Below are 20,154 nucleotides of genomic sequence, written 5' to 3' on the forward strand. Positions count from 1 at the left end.
TGCAACTAGAAGGTTGTATTTTCTATTTGAGGATTGTTTCTAAGCAGACATTTCAGTTTTACTTTCAATGCGGCAAGGTGAGCCGAGAGTTAGATTAACTTCTACAAGTGCCATCTAAAACCAGCTGGTTCGCACTGTGGCAGAGGAACCAGTCACCTGTGGAGCTTTCTGAACGTCCAGGTGGCTGCTCCAGACCTGGGACCCTTATTCGGTGGGAGGGCTGGGGTGGCCCGGCCGCTTGTGGAGGGACAGGCAGCTGGGAGTGTCTGGTGAGGCTCTTTCTGCTTCTCAGTGTGGCTGGGGGAGGGGAGGGTTACCCGGACGGAAAATAGCTGCCCACTTTATGTCCATCCCTCCTTGGGACACTTGTTAACGTGGCGACTTAAAGATTTGGGGACTAGATCTTAATTTCTTAAAAAGAATTTTTTTTTTTTTAATGTTTCTTTACTTTTGAGAGGGGCAGAGAGAGAGGGAGACACAGGATCCGAAGCAGGCTCCAGGCTCTGAGCTGTCAGCACAGAGCCCCACGCGGGGCTCGAACCCACGAGCTGTGAGATTGTGACCTGAGCCGAAGTCGGACACCCAACCAACTGAGCCACCCAGGCGCCCCAGATCTTCTTAATTTTCAGTAGCCCAGGGTCTAGTGGTGAGAGCCAGACTGAGGTCGTGTCCACCCCTTTCCTTCTTGTGGCATCCCCCAAGTAAGTATTCAGGGCACTGGCCTTGGTCCAGACCAAGTCCTAGGTCACATTTTCCTTCGGCTGGATGACCTGTAGGCAAGGGAGGAAGAAGGTTTGTCTTCACTGCTGTAGACTCTGTGTTATCTGTAAGGATAAATTTGGGGAGCTGAGGCATTGCAGACGTTAGGTGTGTTTTAAAGGGAGGTAAAGAGGTGCCTCTCTGTCGTCCTCAGTTACACGGAAATGTGCAAGGCAGTTAGGCTTGAGCGAAGCATTGGGGAAATCTTTCCAAGAGGAATGGCTTAAGCAGGTTTAGAAAATTGCAGAGGAGAATTTTGGGGGAAGAATGAGAGAGACACTCAAAGCAGTTTTGTACCTACTGTGCGCAAGGTGGTGTGCTTTGATGGTGTGGTGCATCCGTGAGCCAGCAGAAGGGAGCGCTCGCCCGTCACTGCCTGTCACGTGGTCGGGACGCTGCCTGTGGCTCGTCTCTGCTCCAGGAAACAACGCACGGCTGCCTGAGCACAGCCAACTCCAGGTCCTGTCTGGAGAGACGGTTGGCAAGGATCCGGGGGAGAGGTGCTTCCTGATGCCCGAGGTGGGGGATGCAGGGTGGAGGAGGGGCAGCAGGTCACTAGGGTCCCCCATCCACCTTTTCACGCCACTGCTCTTCCAGAGGTGCGGCTCTCAAGCCTTTTACTGCTTGACAAAGTGCCGCGTGTGGTGCGCATTCGGTGACGACTCCCAGGTGAGTTCACTGTCACACTGTCAGGATTCAACCTACAGACGTGTTCCTCACGCGGGGTTTTCACAGTTCCTCACGCTGACGGTTTCCCATGAATCTGTTCTTGAACATGAGGCCAGCGCCTCTTACCTGGGCGAGGGGCCTTCCACTGCCGCTGCCCCTCCCCACCCTTCCAGGGTTCTGGAAGCCATCTGACGTCGTGGGTTCCCTACAGGGGAGGCTCATCCCTCGAGCACCCGCGTGAGATGCTGACACCTCTGCTGGCGTCTGTCACCCGGCCTGGCACTCTCTTTTAAGAATTGTGCAAACGCCCAAGTACGGTGAGCGGGGCAGCCCGGCCCTGTGCTTCCGCATTGGCCTCCCCGCTGTGTGTGTGATGTGGCCCATGGCCCTCTTGACTCTTCCTGAGGGGGTCCAGTTAGTGGTTCCTGTTCTGGCCTGACTGAAGTCCCCTTAAGCAGGACTGCAGGCCGTGTGGCGGGTCTTCGGCTCCGGAACCCACTGGTCCTGGCTGGTCGCTACTGGGAAGTTTCGACCGTTCTTTGCTTATTCCTCAGCTGGTGGTGGTGTGGGGTTCAAGTCCTCCCGTTTCTGGGGCGGTTGGGCTGGTGCAGGGGGAGCAGGGCCTGGTGGAAGAGTATTTCCCTGCTCTTCCGGGAGGCCCTCCCGTCACCGGACTCGTCCCTGTAGTGCTCGTGTTCCCTGCGGCCGGACAGCCAGTACTGTGGAAGTAGTTTCTTTATTCTGAGCCGGCCTCACCACTTGGCCAAGAGGGCCAGCCCGTAGGTTACCCTGTTCATCTGCACGGCGTGCAAGTCTGTCGTGCTGTGCTTTGGCGATGACCACAGCCGGCTGTCAAGGGGGTGAGGCCCGGTGTGGGAGGTGGGAGCTCCTGCGGAGCCCTGGGGGGCTGGCGCACAGCCTGCGCTGGGAGGAAGGCCACTGCTAGGCCCCAGGGGGTGGTCAGAACGGGAGCCGGAGTCCTCAGTTATGGCAAATTGGGGATGTTAGCGCCTCTCAGCAGGGCGCTCTCAGCTTCTCTGAAGTAGAACACGGCGCCTCAGGCCAGTAGGATGTGGCGTCCTCTTCTTTGGATTTCCAGCCTTTACACTGAACCCTTTTTCTGCCCATGGCCTTTGGACATGTGGGCCTTCAATGTTTAGACTCTAAGCTCTAAATGATGCACGGACATCTCCTCCTCATGACGGCCGCAGCCCCATCAACAGGGCAGTTGTGGACGCTCTTCTCATGGTTGTGGATGTGGCCGTGGTGGTCTTGGGCACCCTTACTTTTGCTCTCAGGTGTTGTGCTGTCTCACGTATTCTTGGCATTTAGAAATCGAAATCCTCAGGTCATCCAGTTGCTTTGTGAGAAATGCTTCCTTGGTAGAGCTCACAGTTCCCTAATTTGGAACTTGTGGAGCTGGGTGTGGTCCCTCCAGGACGGACATGATGGCGCACTGACAGCAGAGTGTGTGGGGAGAGGCCGGGCGTGTGCACATGCAGGGGCCTGGGATCAGAGAACGGGGCCCCAGGGCTGCAGACAGCTGTGGGATGGTCACCTGTCGTTCTTGAGACACCCGAGGATTGGGCTCTTGGGCAGGTGCTGGGTCTAAATGCTAACCAGAGACGTGAAGCCTTAAAAAGATGGCTACAAGTGGGCCCTGAGCAAAGAGGGACCTCTCTTGGTGGGGAGCTAGAAAACCCAGGGTGCCCGCACCGGTGTCGGGGTCCCAGCCACGGTTCTGTTGGACTGGAGGGTCTTGTTGCTTGTATGCACACTGGGCCCAGAGTGACATCGTGACTCAGAGATGGTATCACCTGTATTCACGTTTGTACGTGGATGTGTGCAGGTGTGAAGACTGCAATTGGTACTAACACCTTCCCAACTGCCAGGTTAGTCTTTGATGTATCTTTTTTTCTTAAAATTTTTTTAACGTTTATTTTTGAGGCAGGGAGACAGAGCATGAATGGGGGAGGGTCGGAGAGAGAGGGAGACACAGAATCCGAAACAGGCTCCGGGCTCCGAGCTGTCAGCACAGAGCCTGACGCGGGGCTCGAACTCACGGACCGCGAGATCGTGACCTGAGCCGAAGTCGGCCGCTCAACCGACTGAGCCACCCAGGCACCCCTCTTTGGTGTGTCTTAAAGGATCTCTGCATTATAAAGAATAAGGCTCGTTTCTGGTTCTTATTTATTTTACTGTTAATAATCTGAGTGCAGATTCCATATATGTGTTTTTGACTTTAGGTGGTTTAACTCAAAGTTATGGGTATTAAGGCTCTGGAAGGTTCTGCCAGTGGTGGATGTGAGCCACTAACATCCCAGACTGATGTTAGGAGGTGGAGGGCTACCTGGTGAGCCAGACTTCTTGCCATAGTGCGATCTGTCCTCCTAGACCAGTGTCTCCAGGAGGGGCCTGAGCAGCCGTGCTCTACATTCTGGAGCGTCAGAGGTGGTTCTCGTCGCCGGAGCCAGGACTGCTGCCTGAGAACCTGCTGGTGGTGTGAAGTTGAAGAATGACACGTGGTCTTTGTAGGGAGAGAGGAGTGCAGGCAGCCCAGTCAGCATAGAAAGCTGTGCTCCTAAAGGTGATGTTTTCTGACCCTGAGGTTATAGGGTGCGCAGCGCCCTGCTCTGAAATCGCACCCAATCTGGGGAGAAGGCTGGGCCCACCCGTGCGAGACCTCTGGACCCTACTGGGCTTGGATGGCACAGACTCACCCAGCCTGCAACTGGGGACCCCCTCAGCACGTGACACGTCCTTCTAGTGTGAACCTCAGAGGGCAAGTGGGAGGTGGCTGTGGTGGAGGGTGGGGAGGATGTGTGGGGAGGCGCAGCCTGGCACCAGAAGGCCACTGGGCACAGTTCTGCGTACTCTGGGCCCTGGGCACTGAAGCCTCTGTGTGTGTTGGCGGGCAGCCCTGGTCCCCTCTCTCACAACTCCCTGCTGGGGGAAGTGGCCAGGCTGTGCCACTGGTGGGGCCCGACTGGTGGGAACTCTCAGGGTCAGTGTGCAGAAGCAAAGAGGGGTTTTTGCTTATGTTCTGTCTGAATGTCTTGGTGTATTTCAGTTGAAGTTTTTAAAAAGAAAAACAAGGGATTATTTATTAAAATAGGAAAAAGACATTTAGGTTATTTTACAGTACAGTCCTTAAAAAGTGACATTTGAAAATTCTTTTTTAAAAAAAAAAATTTTTTTTTTTTTAACGTTTATTTATTTTTGAGATAGAGAGAGAGAGACAGAGCATGAACGGGGGAGGAACAGAGAGAGAGAGGGAGACACAGAATCGGAAGCAGGCTCCAGGCTCTGAGCCATCAGCCCAGAGCCCGACGCGGGGCTCGAACTCATGGACCGCGAGATCGTGACCTTAGCTGAAGTCGGACGCTCAACCGACTGAGCCACCCAGGCGCCCCTGAAAATTCTTTAAACAAACAAACAAAAAAAGCACCCTTCTGGGGCGCCTGGGGGGCTCAGTCAGTTAAGCATCCAACTTCAGCTCAGGTCATGGTCTCACGGTTCGTGGGTTCGAGCCCTGTGTCGGGCTCTGTGCTGACAGCCCGGAGCCTGGAGCCTGTTTTGGATTCTGTGTCTCCCTCTCTCTCAGCCCCTCCCCTACTCGTGCTTTCAAAAAAAAATAAACACTAAAAAAATTAACAAAACAAAACTACTCTTCTGATGTCTTCAGTTAAGTCTAGAAAGTTTGTATTTTCAACGTCACGATGGTAGAATCTAGGCCATGTTGAGCCCGGGGTTACTTGAGGAGTTCTTTGGAAGCAAGCAGATGTTCATGACAGTCTAGGTAGGTGTTCCCATGGAAGGTGCACCCTCTTGCCCTGCCTCATGGGAACCACCGCAGTGATCCAAGTGGCATTTACTCTGCAGCCACTTTGTCAAGCCTCCTGGCAACCAGGGGACCACAGGGGGAAGAAAGAGGTGCACAGGTGATGAGAGGCCCATGGCCCTAAAGGATGTCAGGGATCCAGTCTTCATGGTGTTTTCTCGGTCATGGCCATACCTCCCTAGTGCCTGCCTCTACCCAAGGGCTAGAAGTCAGCACTGTTGGTATTTGGGCTCATAGGGGCCCTGAGCAAGCTGTGGTCCTTCAGTGTGATGCTTGCAGTCCAGTCACGGACTCACTAGGGGCTGTCACTCTGTGTCTTGTGGCGGATGCAGTGTCCTGACCTCCCATTAGGTGGAGAAGGGCCTGGCGCAGAGAGTCCCGATCGTCATCAGGATTGGAGTCACAGTACGGTGTTTGGCTGGGCTTCCAAGTGTTCTCCTGTGGCGACGGCATATTTTGGATGGCAGCGTGTTGTCTCCGTTGTGGTTCAACCCTCCATTCCCATCACCAGGGGTTTATTTCTGTTGTTACAAACAGTGGTTGCACCAGTGCAGGTGCTCAGGACACCTTGGGGACACCTGCCAGGAGGCACCAAGTGGGGGGCGGCCCCCACTACTTGGTCACATCCTGAGTCCACATGAAGGGCTTTGCACACAGAGTGGTGCCTGCATCATGTCCTCAGGGACAAAGGCCCCGCAGCCGACTTGCCAGTTCAAGGGTCAGCCTGTAGGTGCTCTGCCTGCGACCCCCACCCGCTGTGTCAGTACGCGTGTTGGGATTCCTGTTGGTCATCGGGTGTGCTCACCGTGTTTTCTGCTGAGTTGGGGTGTTCCTAGTTTTGGGTGTGTGTGGGCTCTCCACGTGTAAGTGCCGTCGCAGCACACTCACTCACGTTTGCTACTTGCTTTGGTGTGTTGGTGTGCTGAGATCACGACACTTCACGACATCCTCCGTCACTCCCTTCGGATTTCTTGCACTGTTGGAAATTGGTTCCCCGGCCTGGGAGTAGGCCACATTTGCTGGCCTTTTCTTTCAGCCGTTTTACGGTTTCATCTTAGAAACATTTTGAGCTCTCTCACCCTTTGGGTTTCTTTGGTGACTTGTATTGGTTGGTGGGTCCTGTGTGTTGTGTGCGTGTCTTGAGGAACACAGGTCCACACGTGAAGAGCGTGGCTCCCTTTCGTGGCTCCCTATTCTTGCCTCCGCCCTCTCACCCCATGGTTCCCTTCCAGCTTGAACTTAGGCTAAAACACATGCCTGGGCCTGCCCCCTTGCTGCTGCCTTGTCGGGGCTCTCGTGATTTGTGGGAGATGGGCACCGAGGCCTTTCTGCTGGAAGGCGCCGTGCTGCTCTCAAGTCCCCTCAATTCTGTGCGTGAAATTCTGGCGTCGCCGTGTGTGGGCATTTCATACGTTCCCCAGGCATGTTTGGTGTCCCGGTGCCTCCCTGAGCCCGGCTGTGGCGTCACGGGCAGAACTGCCGTGCCCGCCGCCACCCCCGGAGCCGCCAGATGCCGCACTTCCATAGCGTGTCGGCTCGGCGGTGTCGCCCACAGGGAGCCCGCCGTCTGCCTCGTGTGAGGTTGGCTTTCTTAGGCAGGATTTCCTGAGGTGCATCAGGTGTGGCGAGTATCGCCGGTCTGTTCCTGTCCCCTGGTGCGTGGTAGTCCTCGGCAGGCCGTGCCCGGTGGTGAAACATTCACGTGCTGAAGGACACGAGCATGGTTTCCGGGGCTGGTATCGTGAGCAAGGTGCCGTGCGCGTCTGTGTGCAGGGAAGTCTTCACATCTCGGATAAATGCTGAAGAGTGCACTCGCTGGGTCATGGGGTACATCCACTTCTTGCAGTTTATTTATTTTTGTGATTATAGGAATATAGTTGACATACGGTGTTACATTATGCAACTTGATTCTGATGGAGCAGATAAAGAGGCATTCAGGGAGTTGAGAGAGTATTTTGTTTTAATGTTTTCAGATTTTGAGACAAGTCATTACCCCCACTTTCTGAGGAACGATTCTGCAGGTGGTTTGGATGGTTTGGGGACAGTACAGACCTGGGCTGTCAGTGTCCTGGAGAGCAGCCCCGGTACCGCCCCCCCCCCCCCCCCAACCCCAGATTCTTTATTACCTGCCACCTAGATTTAATCTGAATCTCTGGCTGTTTGATATGGTAAGTGGTTTTCACTGACTTACTGTCCCTGTTCTCAGGGGAAGCCGCTGAATGATGTGGAGGGTGAGCCCAGCTCTGCGAGTCGGGCAGGTGGTGTGGTGGGAGCTGCCCTCGACACCAAGGGGCCATGTCCAGTGGAAGGGTAGATGCCACTTGTCCTTTGCCTCAGTCTTGCTTTGTAGTCACATTAGGCGTTTCAGGAGTCCTTGCCCCCAGGTATGACCGTGGCTCCTTCCCTCTCTCCTGCGATCCATTTCTCTTGTGGCTGATGTGTGTTGTAGTAGTGGTGTCCACCCAGCCTGGACTGTGAACCTGCAGAGGTAGAAACATTAGTCCAAAAATAAACCATGATACAACCAGTGCAGAAGCTACCTCTTTTGGTAGTCACGAATTATTCTGATTTAAAAAACACGTATGGTGGGAACTCACACGCACCTTGGCTCTCGGCCACAGCACCGAGGGCAGTGGTAGGCGGGGTCTTGTCCATAGGGAAGGCGCTTGGGAGGGTTTTAAGGGCCTTCATGGCTGTGCGACTTCTCCGTGGAAAGGGAGTCCACTGGGGCAGGGGACAGTGGGTCCAGGTGCTGCACGGGCCAGAGGCCCACCCCAGCAGCTCGGGATGATACAGGTCTCCCAGTGTTGGTGGGGTCCCTCACCCTCTAAGGGAAGGCCAGCACAGAAGCCTGTACTTCTCCTCTGTCTGGAGTGGCCACTGCTGCCTGCAGGCCAGCTTTGGGACACTTTTCAAAATGTCCTATGGGAACTGGAAACGAAAATGTCTATGGAACTAGATATTCTGTCCATCATTTCCTCTTGCCCCCTAGCAAATTCAACACTGTTTTTTCTTTTTTTTTTTTCCCTGAGCAAGTTGGGCCACATTTTTGAGGGAGGTATGATGGCTATTTGTACTGGTGACTGAAATGGCAGTTCTGTGGTGGTGGCCACACCCGCTCCTGGGAAGCCAGTGCTGTCCCTGGGTCTGAGTGTGGCTCCACGTGCAGCCCTGTTGTGTGCTCTGGGGCATCCTGGGTGACTCCGCCCCCGCGTCCCTGGAGGTGCAGCCCCACACCACCGGGCGGGGGCGGGGAGGGGGGTGTGTTGTCCCAGTGCCTCCTGGAGACTCCATCCATACCGTGAATGCCTTCAGTGACAACTTTGTTCTTTAAATTAGAATAATTGGTGACTTACCAAAAGACATAGCTTCTATGCTGGCTGTATCATGGTTTCTTTTATGGACTAACTGTTTCTACCTCTGCAAAGAATGCCCGGGTCCCTCCCGCCCCTGGGTGCACACCTCGCAAGCTGGGTGGCGGAGCTGTGGCACTCTGGGGGTTAAGTCATTTCTTTCACCTGGAGGCTGCTTTGTCCTTAGGCACTTGGCGTTAGACAAATGACATGCTGTCTAGAGAGAAGGGTATTTAAATTACATTTCTGGACTCTGGGTTGCCAAAAGGAAGCCCTCTGGGGAATCTTATATATTTGACATGCATTTGCAGTGTGTAATTGGAACCATGAGAAAGGTTTTTGTTCAAAGCTAGTGAAGAGTTTCCTTATTTTAAACCTGTTGAATCTGGAAAGAGTCGTTAGTTTTTGAAGTGTTTCTCTGATAATGACTTCTTATACAGGTTTGGGGTTAACAGCTGTTTCTACTCCATAGGTACTACCCCCCACCCCAGGCTTTGTGGTCGTTCCCGGTGGCCTGCACGGCTGCTGTGTCTCGTCCTCCAGGCCCTCCTACAGCAGAGGCTGGAGAGGGCCAGGCCTGGTGGCCGCGGTGGTCCCGCCAGCCCCTTTCCCCCTCAGGTTGCTGTCGACATGGCGTGAATCAGAGCTGACAGGCCCAAGTTTCAGTTTTCTTGTTAAATCCACCGTGTCCCTTTTCCTCCTCTGAGCTGCTTTACTTTCTGTAAGTCGGATTCCCTTGTGGCGCCCGTGAGGGGAGCATCCCCACTGTCTTCTCTGGGACCCTGTCCAGTAGTGAGGCCTGTGTCGGTCCAGGCAGCCACTTCTTCACCTGCCCTGGAGGGTCAGCTGCTGATGTCTGTTGCCGGTGTCAGCGGAGGGGTCATCAGAGGCCTCCGAGGAAAATGACAGGTTCAAGACATCGAGGGCATTTGTGCCAAGGACTTGGGTGGAGCTTGGCCAGGCGGCCATGTGGGTGGGTGTGGCTGGTGGGCGGCGTGGGCCTCTCCTTCTCTGACCTGTTTCTGTGGGAGGACGAAGACTAGCGCCTGCCCGTTGTCAGACCCAGCACATGGGCATGCGTGGGTGCTGGGGATAAAGTCAGGGTGTGTGTCCGGGGGTCACCATGGCCGGTGTTCCCCACTGGTCTGGTGTCCTTGTCCTGAAGGGCTCAGCCTGCAGGCTAGTGCTCAGAGGCTGACCTTTTTCCACTCCTGGAGACAGTGGGCCACATGGACAAAGGTTGGACCCACTAGGCTGTCAATTTGCCCAACAATAAATGTTGGTCAGACTGTGGCAAGGTCTGTGTGTGAGTGGTGGTGGAGGTCCGTTAGTGGAATACAAACCAGCAATTTTTGTGTCCTTTTCCTCATGGCTGACTGACTTCACTGGCCAACAAAGCAACACTTTGGAAAACCGTCTCCCTCTTGGGAACAGACCACTGGGTTCCCTGACCCGGAGTCCGGTTCTGCGGGTATGATGGGAGTGACCTCAAGGGCGAGTAGGCCTGGGGTGGGGGCTGTGTACATATGGAAGCAGGCCTCTCACCGGTTGCACTGAGCATTCTCAGTGTGGTTGGTGGTGGGTGTGATGCCTGCCTGAAGTCGACATCCGCAGCACTGGCCGCTGTCACTCATGGTTGTCTGTCTTGAAATTGATTTTGTCCAGTGGACCGATAAATTGGGACTCAGCAGTTAGCATCCAGATTCCCCTCAGGCTATAGAATTGCTGAACGATCTTACCCAGAGCTGTCTGAGCAGCTGAGTTACAGTAACGGTCTTAGGGGCCCTGGCGTAGCAGTGATACTGTGTTTATATGATGCTTTCCTCCTAAAGGTGCCATAGCCTATTAGTTGTGACATCCATTGGGCTGCGAATGGGCTGTCCTGTGAGTGTGGAAAGTGAATATGAACGACACTGGAAGATGAGGAGTAGTTCCAGGTGGTGTGGAATTTCCAGTAGAACTGCTGATGACCAGTCTGAAGCATTGCAGAGTTGGTTTAGTTCAAGTTCAGACAAAAAGTAAAAAATCACCACTTAGATTTAACCCCTTCATGTACAGCAGCTATGATGGCGCCTTCTCGCTTGCTGTGGCATTTGTATCTGCCCTGTGAGTCTTACTGGAGGTCTCATTAGACATTCACGAGGACTGATAGGTGTTCTTCCGGAAAATGGAGCTTAGTTTCTGGTGTGCTGGATGACGAAGGCAGACCGTTGTCACCTTCAGAGGCTCCCGCCCAGCGAAGTTTGCCTGGCATGGAGAAGGCTCCAGGGCCGCTGCAGCACTGTGGTGTGGCCTGGAGAGATGCAATGTGTGGGGGTGCTTGGGGCCTCTCGAGAGGGAACCCCAGGAGCCACTTGGGTGGGAGTCGTCGGACAGACCCGCCCTGAGAGCCAGGGGCGGTGCGGCAGTGACGGAGGGGCTGGGCGAGAAGAAGCTGGGGTGAGGGGTGGCAGTGGTGGGGAGAGCAGGCCTTAGCTCGATGGGGAGGCAAGGGTGGGTGACCCTGGGGTGACCACCGTGCTGTAAACTGTGCCCCAGAAAATGGTGTGTGTGGCCTCTGGCCCAGTTTCAGACGCTGTGGCATGTGGGGCATGTCCCAGGAAGGGCGTCCTGCTGCTGCTCAGTTGAGGAAACGAGAACTTGGCAAGAGGGTGGGCTCCAAGGTTTGGGGTCCTCGGCATGCACAGAGGAGGGGAGGCCCGTCCCAGCTGCGGTTTCCTCCGTGTGCTGGGCGTGGGTGCCCCGGAACACCCTGTGCTCCATGGGACGGTGGGTGGAGGCGCCTGGCTTGGTCCCATCCTGGGAGGAAATGTGTGACCTAGAGCACCGTGTCTTTGAGCTTTCTATGTTTTGATAACTTATTTTGGAGTCTGCTTACGTAACTTTAAGTAAATTTATCTTAACATTTTACAATCTGATTAAAAATAATCATATGTATATAAAAATTGTACAAAGGGGCACCTGGGTGGCTCAGTCGGTTAAGCGTCCGACTTCGGCTCAGGTCATGATCTCGTGGTCCGTGAGTTCGAGCCCTGCGTCGGGCTCTGTGCTGTCAGTTCAGAGCCTGGAGCCTGCTATGGATTCTGTGTCTCCCTCTCTCTCTGACCCTCCCCCGTTCATGCTCTGTCTCTCTGTCTCAAAAATAAATAAAAAGTTAAACAAAATTTTTTTTAAAAATTGTACACAATCAAATCTACTTTTTGTTGCTATTTATATGGAATCAAAGTCCTTAGATGCAAAAAGGCAGAGGGGAGATTTGTGTTTGATATTCACAGTCCTTCTGTTGTTTCTTTTGATTTTTTTTTTTTTTTGCCCAAGGCTATTTCTAGGTATGTTTTCCTGGAAGATAATTTCTAGGATGATAGTTGCACATTTGGGTAATTGCTGCTTCATTTTTCTTGAATCCTACCTGGAATGTTTCCTCAGACCGCGTGCATGTAACGGTGCTCGTCTGGCTAAACAGACCAGAGGGTGTGAAGTGCACGGTGAGGTGCTCGTGACGGGCGCTCGCGTCCTGGGGCGGCCCTGGCACACACATGCACGGGGGGCTGAGGCTGGCCCCTCTTGTCCTGCCTTCCGGTCACTTGGTGTGCTGGCTTTTAGCTTTGTTCTTTGTTGTGTCAGTGGTTGATCGTCGTCGTCGTCCTGGTCGGCCGTTCCTGTGTTGGGCAAACGCGTGGTGCTTGTCTGCGGCGGACACCTGCCCGGTGTGGGAAGCTGCCGTGTCCGCGCCGTGCGGCCGGGGGTGTCAGGCTGCTGGAGCGCGGGAGGCCCTGGCCGCGGGCGCGCTCCCCACGGCAACCTGCAGCTGATGTGTCCCTCAAGGGTGTGGGCCGTGGCCTCTGGCCTTCCCCTGCCCGTCCTCTGGCGTCAGGCGTCAGGCGCTGGGAAGCGGTTCTGCCCGAGCGCCACCAGTGCTGGGGGCGGGGACACATGGTCACTCCGTCTTCTCTGAGAACAGATGTTCACTTGTTTCCACTTTTCATACTTTCTAAACACCAGGGTGAGCTGTCCGCATGCTTTATGGCAGCATCGTTGTTGGTTTTAGATTAGTAAATTGGGACTTTCAGAGTATCTTTCGAAAATCGCATTTATAGCGACTTCTAAAAAAAACTTATATCGTCTGAATTGCAAATTAAACATTTTTTTAGTTTTTTTCTATCATATTTTCCTGTTTAAGAGTTTTGTTTTTGTTTTTGTTTTTTTAGTAGGGGGCACGAGAGTAGGGAGGGGGCAGAGGGAGGGAGAGAGAAGAGAATCCTAAGCAGGCTCCACGTTCAGCGTAGAGCCTGACATGGGGCTCCATCCCACAACCCCGGGATCATGACCTGAGCTGAAATCAAGAATCAGATGCTTAACCCACTGAGCCACCTAGGTGCCCCTAAGAGGCTTATAAAAAATTAGTTCATTTATAACAATCAGATTCTCATATTTTTTAAAGCCCTGTACGTGACTATAACATATAGTACTTTATTTTCTGTTTAAATAGTTTACGTGTCTTAATAAGTGAACTCTTCCCCAAGTACTTGAAATACATGAATCTGGTAAATTTAACAGATAAAGATGCTAAAATTTTAGCTCCTTTAAACATTCTAATACTCTTACCATGTATCTTAAAATTCTCTCATATTTTACATCAAAAATCACATGAGCAGTATTATTAAATTACTCATTTTCAAATGGAACCAGAAGGATAATCTGTTATGTACTTCAGATTACTTTGTACAGTGCAGATATTTTAGATAATTAAACGTATCTTGGTTGTCCCTAAAATTAACACAGAAGTAACCCTGGGCTTGGTTTCCTTTGTCATCCTGGTTCTTGATTCTGAAACTGAGCGACTTAAGGCTCCCTGCGCCCCAGGTTCTCCTCCCCAGGGTGGGATGTCGGGCGCTACCTTCTGGCCCGAAGGTGAGGTGGTCTCATGTCTGTGGTCCCTGTGGCCAGCAGACCCCAGGCATCTCCATGCCTTCCGGTACCCACTTTCATCTCTTCCTGTCATTTGGGGGCAGCTTTTTAAAAAACGTGTCCACCGACTTCTATCTTCCTTCTAAACACGTGCTTTCTGACCAGGTGGCTTTAGGTTGGGCTGGGGAGCCGGCAGGCGTGCTGCTGCCGAAAAGCCGCGCGTGCCGCCCCCTGGCCCCGTGCTCACAGTCTTTGTTTCCTGTGCCCAGTTGTTCCCGTGATCCTGAAGGCGCTGACCTATGAGGAGAAGCGGGGCTCCTGCAGTGTAGGTACCAACGTCAGGGACGCCGCCTGCTACGTGTGCTGGGCCTTCGCACGTGCCTATGAGCCCCGGGAGCTGCAGCCCTTCGTGGCCGCCATCTCCAGGTAAAGTCCGCAGCGGGGTCGGATGCGCCCTGAGGTTGTCCCCGGGATCACGTCCTCCCGACAGCAGTGTGCGTGGGAAGCAGCTGACATGGCCCCTTTCCCACAAGAAATAGGTATTAATGAGCAGATAATATGACTTTAAGGGTGGTCTGTAGAAAAGAAACAGCTAGAGTGGAATTCCTTTTTTGTGGGTAAACAGTTCAAGCCGGAAGTGTTTAGGAGGAATGTTCTAGAGGCTTTGGCCTCTGGCTAGCAGATCCTTAGATGAAGGGGATCGGTGTGAAAGAAGTGCAGGTGGGGAGCACGTGAGTCGGTCAGGCGGTTTGTCTGTCTGAGTGTCTGTGCTGTGAGAAATTCTGTCACCTTGGCCAGAGTTCCTGGAAATGCTCAGGAGAGCTGGAGAAGGAAGCTGCTTTTGTTGAGGAGGCTGTGTTTTGTACCGCCTTGAGTTTCTAGTTTTTATGGACTTGCGCTTGAAATTCACCTGAGGCAACACTTACCAGCATCCTCAGTACCTTTGAAACGAAAATCAACACTCTTCAGGACAGGTTTGTGAGGTAGAAAAATAGATTTCTCTGGTTTCCTAGTGAAAGAATGGAGGCCAGCAGGCTTGTGGCCCCACCAGAACGCTCCCTGGACTGTGGCACTTCCGGGCTATTGGCCCTCTGACTTGGTCGTGAGAGCCCAGCCGAGCCCACCCTGCCCCCACCCCCACCCCCTCCGCCCCCCAACCAGGCCATCTGGACACCTGTGACGTCATGCCCCACTTTTAGGCTCTGATATTTTGTTGCTTGGGAAAAGTGCAAAACAAGTGTTGTTCCCAGTAGAGTGAGTTTTTAATTTAATTTTTGTACTCTGATTTGTTACTCTGTTTTTTGGACTGAAATCAGTTCCTTTCATTTGAAGAATGTCTGGTCTCTACTTCTTGTGGCTTAAGTGGCCAGGGAGGGCCTCAGTGTTAGTCATGCACAAAATCCTTACCTGACAGCTTTTACTAGCAAACAGATTTCAGGATGGTGCTCAGGTCACAGGTCGTGGCAGCTGCCTCGACCTGGGGAGGTGGGGGCGGGGGGCGTGCTACCCCCAAGGTCTGTGCGCGAGACCCTTCAGGGTCCTGGAGGCCAGGTCCTCCTCCTCAGGTGTCCCTGGGCGCCCGTGGGAGCTGCCAGTCCACTTGGCCCGCAGCATGCTCAGAGGGCAGCCAGGGCCTCGGCTCCTGTGGCTCCTCTGTGTGGGAGCAGAGGGCTTGGGGACTGGAGTGTCCCTCCCATCTTACTGGTGTCCCATGTCCCCAGGATTTGAGGGCTGAGAGAGGGACCTCAGGCCTGTTTACCACCGGAGACGCGTGGCTGAGGCCTCTATCACTCAATCTTGACTCTCACATCAAAGCAAAGCCTCCAGAGGAACCTGAGGATTGTGATCCTGGCTCAAGGAGATAAAGTGTTTCCGAGGAAGTCATAAAGAGGCCTGGCTCTCCCTAGCCGTGTCCACTTGGGGAGGTGTGGGGCGGAGCCAGAGGGCAGTGGTCTGGCGAGATGCTGTCCTGCAGAGGAGCTGGCCCAGGGGGCAGAAGGCAGCGTGTGCCACGTCCCATACTCGTCCATGGCTGTGGCTGCTGGTTACCCTCGGGAGCAACGAGGGCCAGGCTGCCCCAGGGAGACTGCCAGATCCTGGGCCCTACCTGCGGCCCTTTCCCCCTCTCGCTGCCTCTGCACTTGCCCTCCACTGTGCTGTAAACCGGCTTGAGGGAAGTCCCTGCCTGCTTTCTTGTCCTGCCTCTCAACTCTTTGGAAGTTGCTTCTGTAGCTAGAGAACGAAGGCAGAAAATGTGCTTACTGTTGACGTCAGTCACAGGACGATGCCGTGAGGTGTGGGTAGGGGCCATGGTTCTTCCCGTTCCATTGAGGATGAGCAAGGGACAGTGCTCAGGACACTCAGCCAGAGTCTCCCAGCAGACGGGTGCTGGGGCAGGCCCAGCTCTGCATGAGGGCACGGCCTGCCTCTGTGCCGAGAAGCCCGGACAGCCTGCTGTGCAGCAGACGCGACACGCGGCGGTTCAGGGGAATCCGGCTCTCACACGGTCGTTCCCATTGCACAGTGCAAATGACCCCAACACACTTGCTTTTCAGTTTGACATTTGTCTGAGAGCCTCAAGCTTCACAGGAATCTGTGCCCCTCCTTTCTCCAGGGACCCTCTTTGGTCCAGCCTGATAGGAGAAGTGGGGCCTGAGGATGAAAGGTCGCCAGAGGAAATGGGATCGGAGTGAGACTTCGCTCACCTGGACAGCAGGAGCCCTGCATGTGCAGAGCCTCACAGAAGGGAGAGCGGCCAGCATTCACACTGTTCTGTACTTTGAGGACAGCTTCTTTCGGCACCTCAGGGTCGCAACCCTAATGTCCCCACTGATGTGTGCGGGCCCAGGGTTCCTCCCCAGAGCTCTGGGCTTTCAGGAGGGAGGGTTTTAGGGAGGGAGGCTCTGGGCTTCCTGCATTTTCAGAGCTTACTGTCACACCCCGATCTCAGTGGTGACTATCAAAGTGAAGTATCAATGAATGGAGAGACTTGCTGGTAAATGTTAAGCCTGGCCTTAGCATGACATGGGTGTGGAAGTCGGGGGTTGGCTTGAGTGTGTGGGTCCCAGGCATAAGCAGGTCATAGACCCTTGGACCTTTGGACCAGCCTGCACAATAACCGGTAAGCTCCCTTCTCTGGAGCGTGCTTCCTGCACAACGTGGGGCTGAGTTTTTGGAGGCCGAGGGGCACCAGCACATCTTACTGCAGGGTCACCACCATTATCCAGAGAAGCAAAGACAGACTTGGGGCCCAGGGAGCTGGCTCTGTGCTTTGAGAGGATCCTGACTTCTTGACTCACTTCTTGGTGTGTGGCACTTGGCAAGAGGTCTTCCAAGGGACCGGCGACCACCGGGTTAGTCCGCCTGGGTTGGTCTGCCCTCGGAGTGAGCATGCCTTTGCAGACTGCTTATGGCAGAGAGGGTGGGGCTGAGCCCGCTCCTTGGGGGTCTCAGGGAGTCTTTCAGGGCCCTACCGTGTTTCTGGAATGCACAGGGAGGGTGTGGAGGTGGGCGTTCAGAACACTGACCTTTCTGAGCCAGGACACATTTTGAGCAACTCGCTGAGCATGAGGGAGCAGAGAGCATTGACTATGGGGGACGCCAGCGTCCTTCCACGGAGATCCCCTGGGTTCCAGTGGGTCCTTCGATCTCAGGGAGATTGGCTTTCCAGACTCCTCGGCATGCCCGAGTGATTGCTGGGATCACAGCACGGAGACCAGTAGGCGGCAGGGGAGTCTGGAGACTCCTGGTTCATTGCCTTCCTAATTTCACCTAACTTACCCAGGAGTTTCTGTGAAAAAGGCCCGTCTTGTCCCCTCTCCCTGTGCCTATCCCAGGATTGTATCAGCCAGTGCCCTTTGGAGCCACGCCCGGCAGGCTCTCGGGCCAGTTTAGCAGGTTCTGAGGGAGCCTGTGCCCCAGCTCTTCCCGTCCATCTGGACTGTGGGCATCCGGGGGCGGGAGGGCGGGTGGGAGGTGACTCATGGTGCCGGGGAGCCTGGCGGACGCTGCCCGCGCGCGCCTCCCTGCCCCAGGAGTATCGGTTGGGGTGTGGCCTTCGAGATCTGCCTCCGTTGGTTTGTAATAAGTGACCACATTTTAATTGTCAGCCTTTAAACCCATTCATCCTGGCTCATGATAAAACCATGATATCTTTAATTGTACTTTCACAAACTCTCCAGTGGATCCTGCAAAAGTAGGTAGTTGAGATCAGAACGAAATTCTGGAAATGAAATAGAAATATCTGATGAAAGGAACCGGGGTGGGAGTAACAGCAAGGAGGCAGGCCTGGGCTCGGTGCAGGTGCCCAGGGGGGTGTCACTCTGTGGCCTCACCTCCTCAGTTGGCCACGAGAGGTGGGGCTCAGCTCCGGGGTTACCTGCTCACCTTCCTGCAGGAACATGGTTCTCTCCCTCCTGGTGAGTATACATGGACCTTCTTTGTCTTAGAAATGTCAGAGAAAGGAGGTTTTTAGGTAGATTCAATCACATTTTGAAATCGTGTCGGTCTGTTTTAAAAACTCATCTTCTTCCCTCCCTCCTTCCTCTCTTTTGGGAGAGAGCGTGCAAGCACAAGCGATGGAGGGACAGAGAGAGAGGGAGAGAGAATCCCAAGCAGGCTCCACAGTGTGAGTGTAGAGCCTGACTTGGGGCTCAATCCTATGACCCTGGGACATTGACCTGAGCCTAAATCAAGAGTTAGATGCTCAACTGACTGAGCCACCCGGGTGCCCCTAAAAACCTGTAAATCTTAAGCATTATATATAATAATTATTTTGTGGAAAAGTAAGTAGGCCTTCCTGAAAAGCCACACATAATTTAGGAACAATGAAACACAAAGTTAAAATCGTCCCAAATGGTTGTGCGTGCTCCACACCAGTAATCAGAAGCTAATTTGCAAGAAGAAGAAAAAAGGAGCCGGCTGTTGCCAGCATATGCGTTGGTTGTCACCTTCCAGTGATTTCCTCACCTGAAACTCTTTGGTAAGCCAAGCCCCTGTTGACATCAGCGCCGTAGGGCCCTCCCTCACCAGCGCAGCCCACTCAGCCTGTGGAGCAAGCCCGGCCAGCAGCGTGCAGCGTGGGCAGTGCCTGGGGATCGAGAGTCCCAGATCTCTTCCTCGAGGGCAAGATTGTCCTGAAAAATCAGGAAATGGCAAGCATTGCTCAAAGCTATGTCTTGTTCTCACTCAGCGTTTCTTAATGGCAGACTTCCAGAGGGAAGATAAACCTTTTGTTTTTCAAGAAAAGTTAAATGGCGGTTAGTGACCAGGGTGCCCTTACCTGTCCACGCGGTAAACACTCTGCCTCGCTCTGGCTCTGCTGGGACACAAAAGTGCTTTAAAAGTTTCTTGTGTTTTACCATAGTATTAACTGGTGTGAGCTTTGGTTCTCACGACTTAGAGAAGGAAGGTTCGGCCATGGGCAGGTCCTGTGTTTTACTCAGAAAGTGATGTGATTTGCGCTTTTCAGACAGTGTGGATGGATAATGAGTTATTAGCCTGGTAGCTACTTGAAAAGTTCCTTTACTTCTGTTTTGCTATAAAATATTGTACAGGCTAACAGAAATTGAGTTTGGGGTGAGATCTGCTCTTTGCTGTTCCTCCTGAAAACCAGGTGCCTGGAGCTTGGGGCAGGTGGAGGCGTGCAGCTTCCCCCTGGCGCGGACAAGAAAGAAAGTCCCTTTCTGTTTAACATAGACCATTTCTGCATGTTGGGAAATCCTGGTAAAGTATCACTCAGGCTTCTGCAGTGAAAGCAAACGGGAAGACACCAGAGACGCGTTCCAGCCCGACTGAGGCCTGGCAGGCAGTGTGCGGGGCTAGCCTGGGGCCATGCTTCATGTCCCCTTGCTGAGTGTGGAACGAGAGCTGGTGACTCACACACTGGGCTCCGGCCCGCTGCGGAGAGGGGCCCTCAGGAGAGCACAAGGACCCCGGGCCTGTGGGAGCTTCCACATTTATAATATTCCTGGACCTGTGTTTGTTTGAAACATGCTAGTATTTCTAGATAAGTCAGTTTTGTTCTGAAAGTGTGAAATTAGAGTAGTTTAAAAGATTTAATCAGATCAAAAAATATTTGGGGCTTCTGGGTGGCTCAGTTCACGAGGAAATCACTGGAGTTTGAGCCCTGCGTCAGTTCTGTGCTGACAGCTTAGAGTCTGGAGCCTGTTTGGGAGTCTGTCTCCCTCTCTCTCTGCCCCTCCCCCACTCATGTTCTGTCTCTCTCAAAAATAAATAAGTAAACATTAAAAAAAAAAAAAAAAGAACACCCAGCAATTGCACTAGTAGGCATTTGTCCACTGGATACAGGTGTGCTGTTTCAAAGGGACACATGCACCCCAGTGTTTATAGCAGCACTATCAAAATAGCCAAAGTATGGAAGGAGCCCAAATGTCCATCGATGGATGAATGGATAAAGAAGATGTGGTATATACATACAATGGAGTATTACTCGGCAATCAAAAAGAATGAAATCTTGCCATTTGGAGCTGTGTGGATGGAACTGGAGGGTATTATGCTAAGTGAAATTAGAGAAAGACAAAAATCATATGACTTCACTCATAGGACTTTAAGAGACAAAACAGATGAACATAAGGGAAGGGAAACAACAAGAATATAAAAACA

The 20,154-nt window shown here is 53.3% G+C and overlaps 1 protein-coding gene across 1 annotated transcript in view; it reads left to right on the forward strand.

The window, feature by feature from the left end:
* The window catches only part of TBCD (tubulin folding cofactor D), a 158,686-nt gene that overhangs the window by 76,953 nt on the left and 61,579 nt on the right, over positions 1 to 20,154 (forward strand). The window contains exon 14 of the mRNA XM_042967304.1: positions 13,800 to 13,956. Within this exon, the coding sequence (XP_042823238.1) occupies positions 13,800 to 13,956 (157 nt within the window). The remainder of the gene's footprint in view (positions 1 to 13,799; positions 13,957 to 20,154) is intronic.

Source organism: Panthera tigris, chromosome E1, assembly GCF_018350195.1.
Source record: "Panthera tigris isolate Pti1 chromosome E1, P.tigris_Pti1_mat1.1, whole genome shotgun sequence".
Lineage (NCBI taxonomy): Eukaryota > Metazoa > Chordata > Mammalia > Carnivora > Felidae > Panthera > Panthera tigris.